Genomic DNA, 15,600 nt, shown 5'->3' on the forward strand with positions numbered 1-15,600 from the left:
CACATGAGGCCACTTTCAGAAATTTTCCAGGGCCACTTTTAGTTCCCAATCCGCCCCTGGCCGTGACCCTGCTGCGCCCCAGTGGCACCGGCTCCCCCCCGCGACGGCTGGGGCTGCCTAGCCATAGCTACGCCACTGGCTACAATATACAGTCTAGTAAGCCGGCTCGAAGCAAAAGCTTTGAAAGCTAGTCTGCTACCTTCTGTATTTGTGCACTCTCTGCCAGAGCCGGCCCTAGCCTAACTGATGCCCTAGGCAAGATTTTGGCTGGTGCCCCCTAGCACCGCCACTAGTTCCACCTCTGACCCTGCTCCCCTTTCCCAGCACCATCAATCCTCATCATAGCAGTCATCATTTTGGTGCTCCTACCCACAATATTTTAAATAGAAACAGTGCACACATTCGGTGCGCAGCCCAAACAGGGGTGTGTTCTTGCTGGGAAGGGGCATGGCCACACAATAGTACCCCCAATTAAAATTATGCCACACAGTAGTGCAACTTTATTCACATTATATCATGCGATGGTGTCCCTTATTCACGTTACATCACACAGTAGTACCACTTTACCTTATATACATTACTCGTCACATTATTCACATTATACCCTTAGGGGAGGAGGCCCGAGGCCCCCACTGGGCCCTTCCATCAGACTTTGGCCTGGGTAATTTGTACCCCCTACCCCTTTCTCTTGGCACCCCTGATAATACCACACAGTAATGCCCCTTACACATGACACACATTATTAATGTCCATATAAAAATAATGCCCTTACACATTATGCCAAACTTTATTAATGCCCTTCATACACATAATGACACACATAATGCCCCTTACACATATGCTGCACATTATTAATGCCCTTATACACATGACACACATAATGCCTGTTACAAATGTCGCACATTATTAACGCATTTATACATGACACACATAATGCCCCTTACACATATGCCGAACACTATTGCATAACCAACCCACCCGCAGACAGCACTCGCACAGCCGCTAACACTGTGACCTCTGCTTGGATACAGATGTTTCCTCATACATCTTGCCTCAATAGGCCATGCAGCTCCTGGCCAGTTCTGCTAACGTTGGGTGCCTTTTTTGCTGAAAATTTGTCTTATTTGCATTATTATGACCAGCACACACAAGGAGCTTCCAATGATTAAAATAATATGTGGCATGCCTATATTCTGTGAGCGACTGTGGCTGTACCTGCATACAGAATGCTATGTTACAGTGATTTCCATGAATACACTATTTCATATGCAGATACAGCCTCACTCACACACAGAATATAGGCATGCTGCATATCATTTTAATCAGCAGAAACTGCTGCTGCCCCCAGGCATTCCAAATGCCCTAGGCAATTGCCTAGTTGGCCTATGCCTAAGGCCGGCTCTGCTCTCTGCCATCAGATGGCAGTGTTTTGGAGACTCACGGACACTAGACATATATAGATGATAAAAAGAATTTCTGTGCGGGACAGGAGTCATTATTTTTCTCTGTAATCTGCACGTATTCTGCAAAAAAAAAAAAGGTACTTGTTTCCTACTACGGCACCCCCGATTTTGATTGTATTACATCTTATACAATTGCATCGCATGCAATATAGCAGCATGCGATGCATGTGATGCGATCCAATTTTTAATTGTAAAAGCACCCTGATGGGTGCTTCTAATGTTAAATGGCCCCCCATTGGTAACGCCACCTCCACTATCAACGGCAACCCGAAGCGTGGCGAGCACAGCGAGCCCGCGAGGGGCGGCGGTACGCGTCCTCCGACCTTTTCATACCACCACTATCCACGTCAGCGTGGAGTTGATTTTAGACAGTGTGGCGAGTGCAGCGAGCCACCGAGCCCAAAGCGTGGTGAGCACAGCGAGCCCAGCGAGGGGACACGGATTACTTTACATGTATTGCGCGTCCCCTCACCACGCTTCGGGCTCATATTCCACGGCCGCTCACCACGCTTCGGGCTCGGTGGCTCACCACACTATCTAAAATCAACTCCACGCCGACGTGGATAAGGGGGTATGAAAAGGTCGGAGGACGCGTACCGCCACCCCTTGCGGGCTCACTGCGCTCACCACACTTCGGGTTGGCGTTGATCCTGGGGGTGGCATTGACTATTGGGGGCCATTTAACATTGTAAGGGTGCTTGTACAATCAAAAATCATATACAATGGCATACGATGCGATATTATATATATAATATCACGTTGCATCCCATCGTATACCTTATTTAGTGTAATGGTATACGATGCAATGGGCGCCGTGCCAGGAAACAAGTACAAAAAAAAAAAGTACTGACATGAACAGGAAGTATAATGCATCCCCAAAATATGTGTGTCCCCCCCCCCCCCCCTTTCTTTTCATATGTTTTTACTGGTGTTATACAAAAATCGGCAGTATGGCAAGAATTTTTACCATTCCAATGGTGGTCACACATACACGCATGAATGTTTCTCGTAGTTCTTACATAAAACAAAACTTTATGGTGTGTGGTCCTGTAAACATGTTACGTTTAACCCACAAGTTCATTGTTGCTGCTACGACAATATCCAGTAACTTTGCGTTAATATAGATTGAATGAAAGTCTAGATTTTTTTTCCAAGCATTTGCTTTATTTATTTTTGTAGAAAAGTTCTGAAACTATATGTACTCTTTCCTTTTATTGTGCTCTGCGATGACTGACATACGCAGCTCAGTGCTGGTGGTAGACTCAGATCGAGGCTGGCAGCAATGGATCAAAGATCTGGCATCGGCTCTGCCAGTCTCGCTGACAAAGCAGTAAAGAAGAGGGTCAGCAAGACAGTTAAAACTTGACAACGCCAAGGTCAGTTTGTATGGGGTAAATATCTCATGTGCAAAGGTGCAGTTCCCCGGTTCCTTTATGCTCCGTATTAACAGCACGATGTGGTAGGGAGTGAAGCTCAGTATGAAAGTCACCACGATGGTCAGGAGTAAGTGTGCAATCTTGTGCTTGTCTCTGTCCTCGGTGGCCTGGTTACCCTGCACCGCAACGTAGATCTTGTAGTAGCAGTACACCATGATGGCCAATGGCAGGAAATGGCCAATGAAGACATTGAAAATGCTGAACTCAGATTTCCACTGCTCCATCGGAAAGGTGTCATAACATAACAAATCAATCGTATCATTAAAGGTCTGCTTTTCTACCAAGATGACGATGTTTGATGCACCTTGTATGACCCACACTGCCAGGCTGACCAGCACAGCCATTTTTCTTGTCCTTAGATAATGGAATTTTAATGGATACACCACCGCCAGGTACCTGTCCAATGAGATGCACGTTAGGAAGCCAGCGCTGCTATATAAATTTGTGTGCATACAGAAGACGCTCAGCGAACAGAGCCAACTGGGAAACCTCCAGCTGTCGTGGTGCAGACTAAAATCGACCCAAAGAGGTAAAATGAGGACATAGAGGAGGTCAGAGAAAGACAGATTAAAGAGGTAGATACCTAATTCGTTCCTCTTCATCACCTGCAAGTAGGAAACATACAGGGATATGATGTTGGCTGGGATTCCCAGCACTATTACAGTTATATAGATGGTAGGAAATATATATTGATCTACGTCGTGTTCTGGTGTGCAGTAATTGCTGGCAGTTCCATTAGGTAGATGCTCAATGTTCATTATAATCGCGATCAAATAATTCTAATGTTTCGTGCCTTGACCTTGGGTCATATCAATCCACTAAGGCGTGTGCCGGTTTATTGATGACATTTTCTGCTCCCGGTAGCATTCTCTCCCTTTGCTTATCAGCAGCCTGGTGAAAATGTGGCAACAGCGTTCTTGTCGTGGGTTCTCTCTGGAGTGCCTAAAAAAATTAAATAAAACACAGTCACTCAGAGACCAATAAAAACAACACAATGTTTTGGTATCAGAAAAGAAAAACACTCAATGAACAAGGATAAAAGTGATTCTATTATTCTATAGCCAGCGCTATTGATGAGAAGGTAACTGTTGCCTTCCTGTATGTGAATACTGCATTGTGGCTGATTGTATTTATATCTGTTGTTTTCCTCTGTTAGTTTAGAACCTATTTTGTATTGTATAGCAGTCTGTATATCTTGTTATATATAATCTTTATACACGGACAAGGTTCGCTACGCTTTGTTCGCATTTAGCTAGGAATAAAAAGGTTATAGGTTTACAGACACAGTACGTAAACAGCGCACTTCACTTATTATCTATCAGTTTAATTTTATATGGACATTGATAATAACCATACACACCCCACACCTTGTAACCTAACCACATACACCCCACAGCCTATATCCCTAACCATACACACACACACCCCCCGCAGCCTATAACTCTAACCATACACACACATGCACCCCACACAGCCTATAACCCTAACCACACCCCCTCCACAGCCTTTAACCTAATCACATACGCCCAACAGCCTATATCCATAACCACACAAACACCACGCAGCCTGTAACCCTAACCATACACACACACACACACCGTATCCTATAACCCTTTTCCATACACACACACACCCCGTAGCCTGAAACCCTAACCATGCACCCCCAAAGCCTGTAACCAGGGGTTAAAGTGAGGGGGAATGGGGTGAAACTGAGTTACACCACCTCTAATGTGAGGTGGAACATTTAAACCTCCACATTGGCCCTGAACAGTAATTCTCACAGAAAAGCATTCTAGTTTGCATAGGGGTACAAAAAACCCTACCATTGGCCCTGTCTCTGCCTAATGTGGGGAGGGGAGGGGGGGGGGTGTAACCCTAACCACACACACATCCCGCAGCCTATAATGCTAACTATACACCCCCCGCAGCTTATTACCCTAATCACACACACACACCGCAGCCTAAAACCCTAACCATACACACACACCCTGCAGCCTATAACCCTAACCATACACCCACACCTGCAGCCTATAACCCTATCCATACACACACACACACGCACACACCCAGCCTATAACCCTAACCATACACACAAACACACACACACGCACACAAACACACACACACACACCCTATAACCCTATAACCATTCACATACCCCCTGCGGCCTATAACCCTAACCATACACCCACACCTGCAGCCTATAACTCTAACCACACACACACACCCCCCGCAGCCTAGAACCACACACACACACACACAGACACCCTGCAGCCTATAACCCTATCCATACACACACCCAGCCCGCAGCCTATAACCCTAACCATACACACACACACCCTGCAGCCTATAACCCTAATCATACACCCACACCTGCAGCCTATAACCCTAACATGCACCCCCCCCACAGCCTATGACCCTATAACCATTCACATACCCCTGCAGCCTATAACCCTATCCATACACCATGCCCGCAGCCTATAACTCTAACCATACACACGCCCCGCAGCCTATAACCGTAACCATACACACGCCCGCAGCCTATAACCATAACAAATACACAAACCCCGCAGCCTATAACCCTAACCACACACACACCCTGCAGCCTATGACCATAACAATACACACACACACACACCCTGCAGCCTATAACCATAAAAATACACACACACACACCCTGCAGCCTATAACCCTAATCTTACACACACACACACTGCAGCCCGTCTTTGGTGGACACTGTTCCCATTTTGAGGGGGGCAAAGCATATTTTTGCACCTGGGCCCACTACTCGCTAGTTCCACCTCTGCTGTCCTGGGATAAATACTTTACACCTGTACAGCACTGTAAGCTCCAATAACACATTGAAAGGCTTGGGCATATACAGACCCTTGTATAGAGCAAAATAAACAACATGCACCTGCAGTCTAATCATCCTGACCTTAAAGTCTGGTGACTCACACATGTGATGTTATTGAGGCTGATGAGTCATGCACAATAACACTCAATAGACAGCTTGTAGAATTTAATAATTATTTTAAATACATGTCAACAACTATACTCTATGGTTACAGCATAATTGTTTCTGTCTGCTAGATCTCACTTGCATCTTCAGCTGTCATATAAATGGTAATTATAATGTGAGACAGGTTCAGGACTCTTTTGCTGGTGGTTTGATACACAGAAGCACAACATCATAGAAACATGGAATGTGAGGGCAAATAAGAACCACTTGGCCCACCGAGTCTGCCCCTGTACATTTGCAAACTAGAGTGACACTGGTCTCATCGCACAGCTACTCGTGACTATGGACACAGCGTAACTATATTCACAAATGCGCACGTCTCAGAATCTGTCCATATTTAACTAAGCCGTGTTTTTACCTTTACTCTAAAGCCACCTAACAAAATTTACAACTTCAAGTATGCATCCATTACATACGTAGATATGACCCAAAGCGGAAAGTGGTACATTCAGCAGATAATAATATACACTACAGATATCAGACGGTTACTGGGAATCATTAAAGGGGGAACAGGGCATATAGTACATCTATTTTTTTGTATTTGCAAACTTTTTATAAGAGTAATATGTATGTTGTGCGCGGCGTGCTGTGTGTAGTGTAATGTGTGTGATATGATGTGTGTGGAGTGATATGGGATGTGTGCAGTGTGGTGTGATGTTTGTGGCGTGATGTGCGCGGTGTGATGTGTGCAGTGTGATGTGTGTTAGGGGTCAGAATTGAATACGTCAGACTTCAGGTGGATTTCTATTAATGACACTAATAAAACTACTACATTGTAGGTTTTGGATAATAGAAGTTGGGGAAGGTGGCATAAGCACTTACTGTCGGGTTCCGTCTTCTTCTCATCACAGAACTTCTCTGTTTCGATTTTTTTAAATTGTGCAAATGTTTGTGACAGGCAGGAAATGCCGACAAGAGGAACTCCAACCAGCAACTGTCACCACAAATCTTACATTATCTGCAGCTACCGTCAGGGCTCTTTCTGGTCAATAATGGGTGCGGAGAAACAGTGTCTGAGGTCAGCAGCTGTGCAGGATACAGGAATTATGTTTTTTAAAGGGAAAATCATTTATAAGAAATAATTGCCCCTTAAATAAAGTCTGAGTTTGCTCGGCATCCTGCGCAGCTGCTAAAATCAGACATTACATCCTGCCCAGCGGCGAATCAGGTGTGGAAGCCGCAGTGATAGCGATGTATGGTGACACAGCAGGAGGCATCTATTACACGCAGATGCCTCCTGCTACGGTAGTGATCCGATCTGTATCCTAGGACGTAGCGTTGGATCAAAGCACTGACCATCGGACAGCTTCAATGGTATCCATCTCAGAGCCCAGGAAATCGCTGTCCTACAACGTAGATCCCTGACCTCTTCCCATCCCTGAAATGGCAGCGACTCACCTCCATTTTTTTCAAACAATGACCATCACCACCCCCAAAACGGCATTAGACTGTTGTTGATCTATGCCACAGGACCCGTTCACGCACGGGTGTGGTACAGGGGTCCGACAGTCAGTAGCACGACGTCGGGATCCCGACTGGCCAGAGCCAGACAGCATGGCCCCTTGTGGGCTCGCTGCGCTTGCCACGCTGCGCTCGCCACGCTGCGGGCACTGTGGCTCGCTGCACGAGCCACCTATTCTATTCTCCCTCTATGGGGGTCGTGGACCCCCACAAGGGAAAATAGCCGACAGCCATCGGGAACCCGGCTGTCGGGGTTTTGACAGTCGGGATCCAGATGTCGGGTAAATGCCTGTCGGGAGCCCGTCCGGCACCCTTCACGCTTACGCAGAACGTGAGCTTTTCAATAACAGGTGCTGGTGCAACCCCACCTGAATGACCCCCTTCCCCCAGTGCAAACAGAAAGAAATGCAGGTACACAGGAAGCCAGGATGGTGGGAGGGCGTACCGCTGAAATAGGAGTCCAGAAGCATTGGGCAGAGTGACGGTACCACAGCCAGAAGGGATCGGAGGGTGGCGGGCTTCCAGTGCGATTACATGGCTCGCCCACCTCTGGAAATGGCCCTGGACACAGTTAATCTGAACTATATATATAACACACAGCATTCTGTATTATATATTAATGACACTTCTTTATTAAAGATGAGCCACATATTGACATAGGGCCTCATTTAGATCTGATCGCAGTACAAATTTGTTCTCAAAATGGACAAAACCATGTGCGCTGCATTTCTGCATGACGAAGCATTATGACAACAGGTGGAATCTATTATTACTGTATATCAATTCAAACACTATTACGGGTATTCAATGCTGTGGGCGAGTGGTGACAGCGAGCAGAGCTTCCTGCTCGCTGTCACCACTCACCCTGACAGTATTTAACGCAGCCCCCTCATACGCCAATTCCCCCTCGCTCCATTTTTTGAGCGAGGGGGAATTGGCGTATGCGGCTCCTGAACCAGCGAGACTCGCGGATAAATACAGCGAGTTTCCTGCATTAGCCGCGGGTCTCGCTGTTTGGGGAATTCTCGCCGTCCTGTGACGGTGAGGATTTCCCCAGAACATTGAATAGAGCGAGCGGCCGGCGCGGGGGTTAAACAGTGAGGATCGCTGGTTTTCTGCAATCCTCGCTGTTTAACCCCCTCGCTGGCCACTCGTCGCGGCATTGAATACACCCCTATAAATGCACAGTTGTACTGAAATCATACAACAAATGTATACAATATCTGCCTGCACCAGGTGTATTAAGAAATATCTTAGCAAAGTGTAGTACTATGGACCTTATTATGGTCCACACGCAGCACTGTGTAATTCGCAGCTTTGAGTGTGGAGTAAACGCCGCCCGCCAACCGCAGTGCTGCCCCCACCCCCTCGCACCCGCGATCCCCCACACCGCTGCGAATGGATGATTAGCATAATCATCCATTTGCAGCCTTGGGTGCGGGGGAGAAATCATTCGATGGTCGGCGACCATTGAACATTTCTCCAGCACTCGCAGATCAGTGACATCTCTATGGTGTCTCTGATCTGCGAGCTTCCTGTGCGGGAAGCAGGAGGGCAGCTGACATCCACTGACGTCAGCTTCCTGCCCTCAGCACCCAGGGTGATTTTCATAGGAATGCCGCCGCCCACCCACACTGCTAGGCGCGAGCGGGACGGCACACATGTAGTTCGCCGTGCCTGCTTGCACCCTGCGCCTGCACAGAAATGCGCTTGTGCATACGCAGATGCAAAACATCGGGGACCGAAGAAATTTGAATAACCCCCTATGGTTAATCAATTATTGTCTGTTTTTATGCATAATGAATTAATTAAAAAGCGCGTTCTAGTAATATGGTTTTACATTACAGAATGCTGTTTTTTGAGCACTTCTAAAAATTCCAATCTAAATTAATTTTGACACCATGATCAGGGGCGTCCTAACTGCACTGAAGGCCCAGGGTAAGGCAATGTGTTGGGGTCCTACATAACCATGGGAATAAATAAACTAAAGCTCATCCCTTACCCCTCCTGTGGTGCTGTGCCGACTCTCCACATAATGCATCCATACTGCTGATGGCTGGATAGCTGCTGCCGTCCTGCAGCCTGGGAGGCGCTTAGAGAATGCAGCCTCACAGCTCCAATTGTGTGTAATTAACAATGAGAGCGGCCGGGCAACATTCTCTACCTCCCTCCCAGGAAGCTCTGGAGGCACCTGCCCTCTGGCCCAGCCTCCCCCTGTTCAAAGGCCCCTACAATCGTGGGGCCCAGTGCAGCTGCCCAGTGTGCCTCTGGTCTATTACAATAAATGCAGCTCCTTTGATTCCTATTCTAATTCTTATGCTGAATGACAATGCTGCATGTACTGAGTCACATAATGGACAGGGGCTGTGGACTCTATGTCGACAGTCAATAGATCGACATCAAAAGGTCGACATTCATTAGGTTAACACTGCAAAACGGCCGACGTGTGCTAGGTCAGCATTGACAAACTGTCGACAAAGCACAATGCTGTATTGGAGTATTTCATGTTTTTGTTATTACTGTTATTACTTTGTTATTACTGTCGACATTTGTCGACATGGATCCCCAATGAGTGTATCGCGTATTCTCATATGGCTTGCTTTGGGCATGATGCGTTGCTTCACTACCGCGGCACACCACCGTTCCCAATCGGAGTCCATGTAGATGTTAAAGTATGAAAAAGTCCCCAAATTTTTGAAAAGCTAATGTCGACTTTTCATGTGTTGACCTTTTACTTGCGTCAACCTTTTGTTAAAGTTGACCTAGTGTATGTCAACCCCTTGTCCTTGTTGACTTAGTGCATGTCGACCTTTTTGGTATTGACCTATCGACACCAGTATACCGGCATGGTGAAAGAGGGGGAATATAACAGGCACTTCTCTCCCACAAGCTGACGCTACGTTCTGGTGTGATATATCTGAGTTACACAATCACAAAATGTAATACGTAGTTACGACAGCCCAGTGCCTTACGTCCTCCGCTGCATATGCAATACTAAATATATATGGGAACTGGAATATATCTCGCATAGGAGCTGACACTCACCTGGATCCTGTACGTCTTGTGGTATGAGCAGAAATGTCAGTTTCCTCTTTACAACCTTATTCCAAGGTTACAGGACATTTCTACACCCAGATCCTCTGCTGTTCCCCATCCTGACAGCTCCCAGGTCCCCATCAATCATCTGCTCCGATAGTACAATGTCCAGTCAATAATTCCAACCTCATCACAGGTGCAGAGAACCCTGATCTTGCAGCATCATTCACTAAGCTCATCTCCAGTGCAGTGTAACCCTCACCGTGTCCTGCTGGGCTACATTACAGGGCGGATATACAAACCACAAGGTGTTCTCAGAGCACTAACTGTACTATCTCCTCCAGGGAACCGCATGGAGCAGAGCCAAATCTAGTGCAACCTCACAGAATGTCATGCAGATAGGAGACGGACTGCCAGGAGCAGGCATGAAACCACTATCGAGGCTCCATAACCCAAGATGCTGGAAGTGACCCTATATACAGAGCATATAATAATATAATAAGAATATGTATACATTAGATTGGATGGAGAGAGAGTAGCAGCACTGCATGCATATAGAACAGTGGCGGTAGTTGTGGGCAGGGCCACCGATAGGGGGGTGCTGTGGGTACATATGTCCTGGGCCCGGGCAGCTCATTTTGCCCACTGCACCCCGCCACCCCACACCTGCCTGTGCTGTTCTTGGTGCACTGAACGAAGCACAGGCTTCCTCAAAACAAGGCGCTGGCACTGGCTTTTGAACCATTCAGAGCTTGTGTACCATTAGCCAATCAGAGCGGTTGCCAGTACACAAGCTCTGATTGGCTCACCAGCCGGTGCTGCATTTCAATTGGCCACAGGCATTCTGGATTGAAGAAGCCTGTGCTTTGGGACCTGCTGGAAATCAGTCCAGGGCCACAAAATTCCTAGTGGCAGCCATGGTTGTGGGTGGTGAGCCGAGGTGCAAAAATATAAACTGGGCCCCCCCATCTCCACCCAAACCCAAGTTTGCAATATGTAACATGACAGTGGGTGATAGGGAGAGGCAGGGGGTGGCAGGGGGAGGCTCAGTGTGACAGGGAGAGGCAGAGAGTGACATGGAGAGGCAGAGTGTGACAGGGAGAAGCAAGAGAGTGACACAGGGAGAAGCAAAGAGTGACAGGGAGAGGAAGGGGGAGTCGGAGTGTGACAGGGAAAGGCAGAGTGTGACAGGGAGAGGCAAAAGGTGACAGGGAGACGCAAAGGGTGACAGGGAGAGGCAGAGAGTGACAGGGAGAGGCAGGGGGATCCAGAGTGTGACAGGGAGAGGCAGTGTGTGATAAAGAGAGGCAGGGGGCAGGGGGGGGGGAGTATGACAGGGAGAGGCAGGAAAGGGTGACAAGGGCAGCATTGAGTTCTTTAATCCTCAGGAGCCCTGATGCACTGCACTGGCTGCACCAATGGTAGTTCCACCATAATGTGTAGGATACAAGAAGAAGAACCTATCTGACCGACGTATAATACAAAATATATACAGAACATTCAAAAATATAAATAATGTCAAAAACGTAACGGCAAATATTATCCGCTTAATATATCATGGAAGAGCCACAGCACATCGCATCACACCCCCATTGAATCTATAGGGGCTGTGGCTGCCTGTCACATTTCCAACCATGGCCCTGCTGTGCCCTATGGGCTACATTTGAGGTCCCCAGCAATGGCCGCCATGGAGTCCGACTGCGACACTGATTGCACCACAGGGGTGGGCTACTCTCGGAGCTCCGGTTCCTGCGATCGCTCGGTGATACATCTGCATGGTATAATCACCTACTGTGCTGAGTTCTGGGTGCCAATATTACACTCGTTAAGTATTAGAGAAAAACTGACCTCATACAGCGGGATGAGCCCCACAGTACCGCGTCAGATGCGCCATATCAGAAAGTCTTAGGCAGAGCCTAGAATGAGAGCACCTGGCAATATACAGTAACACCTCAACATGTCCATCCATCCTCAGCTCTCAAGGGCAGCCAGCCCCAAGGTCACCGCTGGTTTCATTGTCATTTCTTAATTATCCTTTTATCCCAGCTCAGATTACCTCAGGAAAATGTCTCTGCAGCATGATAGAATCCTGAGAGAAGCGTGCAAGTTATTACCTCCGCCGCTGCAGATCCCGGTCATGAGGCAAAGTCAGATGAGAGAGATTATAACAGCCATGTTACCTGCAGGGGCGAGGGGTAGGACAGGAATGTCTGAGGGCAAGGTGGTGGACTCCTTTCAACATCGCACCTAGCTACAAGACGTATACAGATATGAGTGTAACCCTTTGTGTGCCAGCGTTGCTGTAAGCGATCCTCAAAATGTCTGCTAAAAATGCCAGCGCCGCTCACAGCATATACAGCCGAGACAAATCATTGAAGTTTAGTTAAATATTACACCCAAAAAACAGGACAGTCGCTGTGAGTATCGCCTACCATTAATATCACAATGCAATATGTGGGACTTTCAAATGTATCCAAATCCATGCACACATACCGTACTGTATACACCTTTGCCGAAACACACGCAGTATGGGTTATTTTGATGTAAGTCCACATGGATGCCATTTAAGTGTACTGCGTCCCCTCTCCAGGCTCTAGTGGAAGGTAGGGTATGAAATACTGCCTGTAGGCACAATAAAAGTGAGCAACTCATGTCGACCTTTTGACTGTTGACCATACTTGTCTACTTTTGAAAACTAGTTTCAGGGAGATTATAGTTGGTAGCAGAATTTTGCACAGTGCCCCATTGAGGGGGCGTGTCACGCTCCACCCAAAGGGCGTGTCTAGTTCCATATATGGAGAGATTGTCAAAAGAGATTGTGAACATGGCACCTAGAAGCGTGGGTGTGTGAGATTCCTACATCTGAGAGGAATCTTATAAAATGACTTATATCCAAATGTAGATGAGCCCCAAAGCAGTTAGTAAGAGCTACTATAGTTGGTAAAGTGCTGGGAAATGGTGCTGATGATTTAATGTAACTGTGTATATCTCGCATTCCTTTTTTACTCAAAAATGTAACAGTGTAATGTGGGCTGGAAGAAATGAGGGAGATTGTTAGACTAATGGGGGAGAGAGGGAGATTGCTGCTATTTCAGGGAGTCTCCTGCAGAATGCAGGAGGGTAAGCAACTATGCTGTTGACATAATGATTGTGTCGACCTTAGCTATGTCGACACAAGCATTTTAGGTATTTTAGGTTACAACCTAAGCCCTGTCAACCTTTAGTGGTCGACCTAATGAATGTCGCCTTCATACAGTCAACCCTATGACCCATTGGGGGAAATTTACTAAGAATATGAATACAAAAATTCGTATTAGTATTCTTAATACGAATGCATATGACTGGCATCGATGTCGTATTGCATTTACGAATTCGAAATTTACAATTCAGTCGTACTTGACTGATTCGTATTTTCCGATGGTGTATGGATTTGCCAATATGAATTCGTACTTTAAATACAAATTCGTATTGTCAGCTTCCACGGATCAGTCATATCCGTGCAGGTTTTAAAAACCAGGGAACAAACCGAGTAGGGGTTACCTGCATTTTTTAAAACCAGCACCAGGCCCAAGGGGCGGTCCCGGTTCCCAAAATACGGGGGACAAAACGAGTAGGGGTACCCCTTATTTTAAGAACCAGCACCAGGCTCAACCAGCCAGCAGGGTAATGCCACAGCCGGGGACACTTATTATATAAATCCCACGACCAAAGCCTTACCCCCTGCCTGGTCAGGGGTCCTGGGGGAGTGGGGACCCGCCCAATGAAAGCTCAGTACCTGAGATGGGTCTCCGCAATACTATTGTGGCAGTGGAGTAACTATAATGCAGTGCACAGGAGCCCCTAGTCCCTGGGGGGGCCCTCACTGCACCCATTTTGGAAATACTCTCTGGAGTCACGCAACAGTGGCAGAAGCGCTCCAGAAGCAATGGCGAAAAATGGCGCATTGACCATTTTCTGGTGATCTGTGGATGCGGTGTCTGATCACTGGCCGGGTCCATCGGACACACACAGCTGATCACACTGATTTTTTTGTCCTGAATGTTGACAGTCGCTGTGGACATTGTATGAGTGCACCACATCCCCTTGCATAGCTCTCTATGCTTTGCACACGTTTATATTCTCCCGCCATACCGTACTGGATGGTAGGACATGAAATATCACCTGTTGGGTAAAAAATAACATGGAAAACTAATGTCATCCTTTTGACGGTTGACCTTCCCATTGTTGGCTTAAAGCTTGTGTTGACCTTCCGACCCTGTCAATCTTAGCCATGTTGACATAATTCAGGTGTCATCAACCCAAACCCGGTCGGCCTTCAGTGGTCGACTTAATGTATGTCGACCTTCATAGGGCCGACCTAGTGACCGTATCCCCGTCATCAGTAGGGAAGACGCAGCAAGCAGACAGTATTGTGACTTTCCCCCAATATGTTGTGGAGGACATTCTGATGCAGCCTGCCATATGGTGTGGCAGCAGAGGCCGGCCCTAGGGTAATAGCTCTGATGGGTACAGACAATGAACTGGCAGATGGGTCGGGAATATAGTGACCAATGCCGCCTGGGGCATGACCAAGCGGTGCCAGGGTACACTACACGTCTGTTGTAACTGTGTCATATAACACGAAACGTATAAAAGTACACAAAAAACTAAAAAACACACATCCCATCTCATCATCAATGGTGGATGGCCAACGACGAATCCAGGATCACGTGAACAGGACATGTGACGCGGAAGCGCTTCACGGGCACACACACAATTCACATGACTGATGGTGATGAAGGCGCTGCTGCGGGAGCTGAGCGGTGCTTGTGCCGCCGTCATGTTGAGGCTGCTGCTGGTCGGGCTCTGTCTGCATGTGGTCCGGGCTTACTATGCGCTGAGTGACCGGGGAGGATTGGGCCGGGAGTTCGATGGTATCGGAGCTGTGAGCGGAGGAGGGGTGAGAGCGCCTGTGCCCGTGGAGCGGTCACCGGGGGAGGGGGACTCGGGGTGGGGTGGTGCGGTGCTGGGGCTGCAGGTGAAGTATAGGGGGGGGGTGCTGGGGCTGCAGGTGGAGTATGGGGGGGGGGGGTGCTGGGGCTGCAGGTGGAGTATGGGGGGGGGGGGTGCTGGGGCTGCAGGTTGAAGTATAGGGGGTGGTGCTGGGGCTGCAGGTGGAGTATGGGGGGGGGGGTGCTGGGGC

The 15,600-nt window shown here is 47.8% G+C and overlaps 2 protein-coding genes across 5 annotated transcripts in view; one reads left to right on the forward strand and one right to left on the reverse strand.

Moving 5' to 3' along the window:
- Positions 1-2,389: 2,389 nt before the first annotated feature.
- GPR65 (G protein-coupled receptor 65) lies at positions 2,390-10,561 on the reverse strand. 3 transcript variants are annotated; one of them, XM_083166258.1, is made up of 2 exons: positions 10,428-10,561; positions 2,390-3,841 (listed from the first exon to the last, which is right to left on the reverse strand). In XM_083166258.1, the coding sequence occupies exon 2, from the start codon at positions 3,655-3,657 to the stop codon at positions 2,656-2,658; it is 1,002 nt and encodes a 333-aa protein (XP_083022384.1). In that variant the 5' UTR covers positions 3,658-3,841; positions 10,428-10,561; the 3' UTR covers positions 2,390-2,655. The 3 variants fall into 3 exon arrangements, with proteins under 3 accessions (XP_083022384.1, XP_083022385.1, XP_083022383.1); XM_083166259.1 differs by lacking the exon at positions 10,428-10,561 and adding an exon at positions 9,385-9,505; XM_083166257.1 differs by lacking the exon at positions 10,428-10,561 and adding an exon at positions 6,744-6,860.
- Positions 10,562-15,152: 4,591 nt separating this feature from the next.
- GALC (galactosylceramidase) overlaps positions 15,153-15,600 on the forward strand; it is a 29,797-nt gene continuing 29,349 nt past the window's right edge. For both annotated transcript variants that reach the window (XM_083167306.1, XM_083167305.1), the window contains exon 1: positions 15,153-15,357. In XM_083167306.1, the coding sequence (XP_083023432.1) occupies positions 15,187-15,357 (171 nt within the window). In that variant the 5' untranslated portion in view covers positions 15,153-15,186. The remainder of the gene's footprint in view (positions 15,358-15,600) is intronic.

Source organism: Crinia signifera, chromosome 12 (assembly GCF_055691185.1).
Source record: "Crinia signifera chromosome 12, ASM5569118v1, whole genome shotgun sequence".
NCBI classification, from domain to species: Eukaryota; Metazoa; Chordata; class Amphibia; order Anura; family Myobatrachidae; genus Crinia; species Crinia signifera.

Excerpts from the sequence above, each read along its gene's own strand:
- GPR65 (XM_083166258.1), bottom strand. The coding sequence starts at position 3,657 with ATGAACATTGAGCATCTACCTAATGGAACTGCCAGCAATTACTGCACA.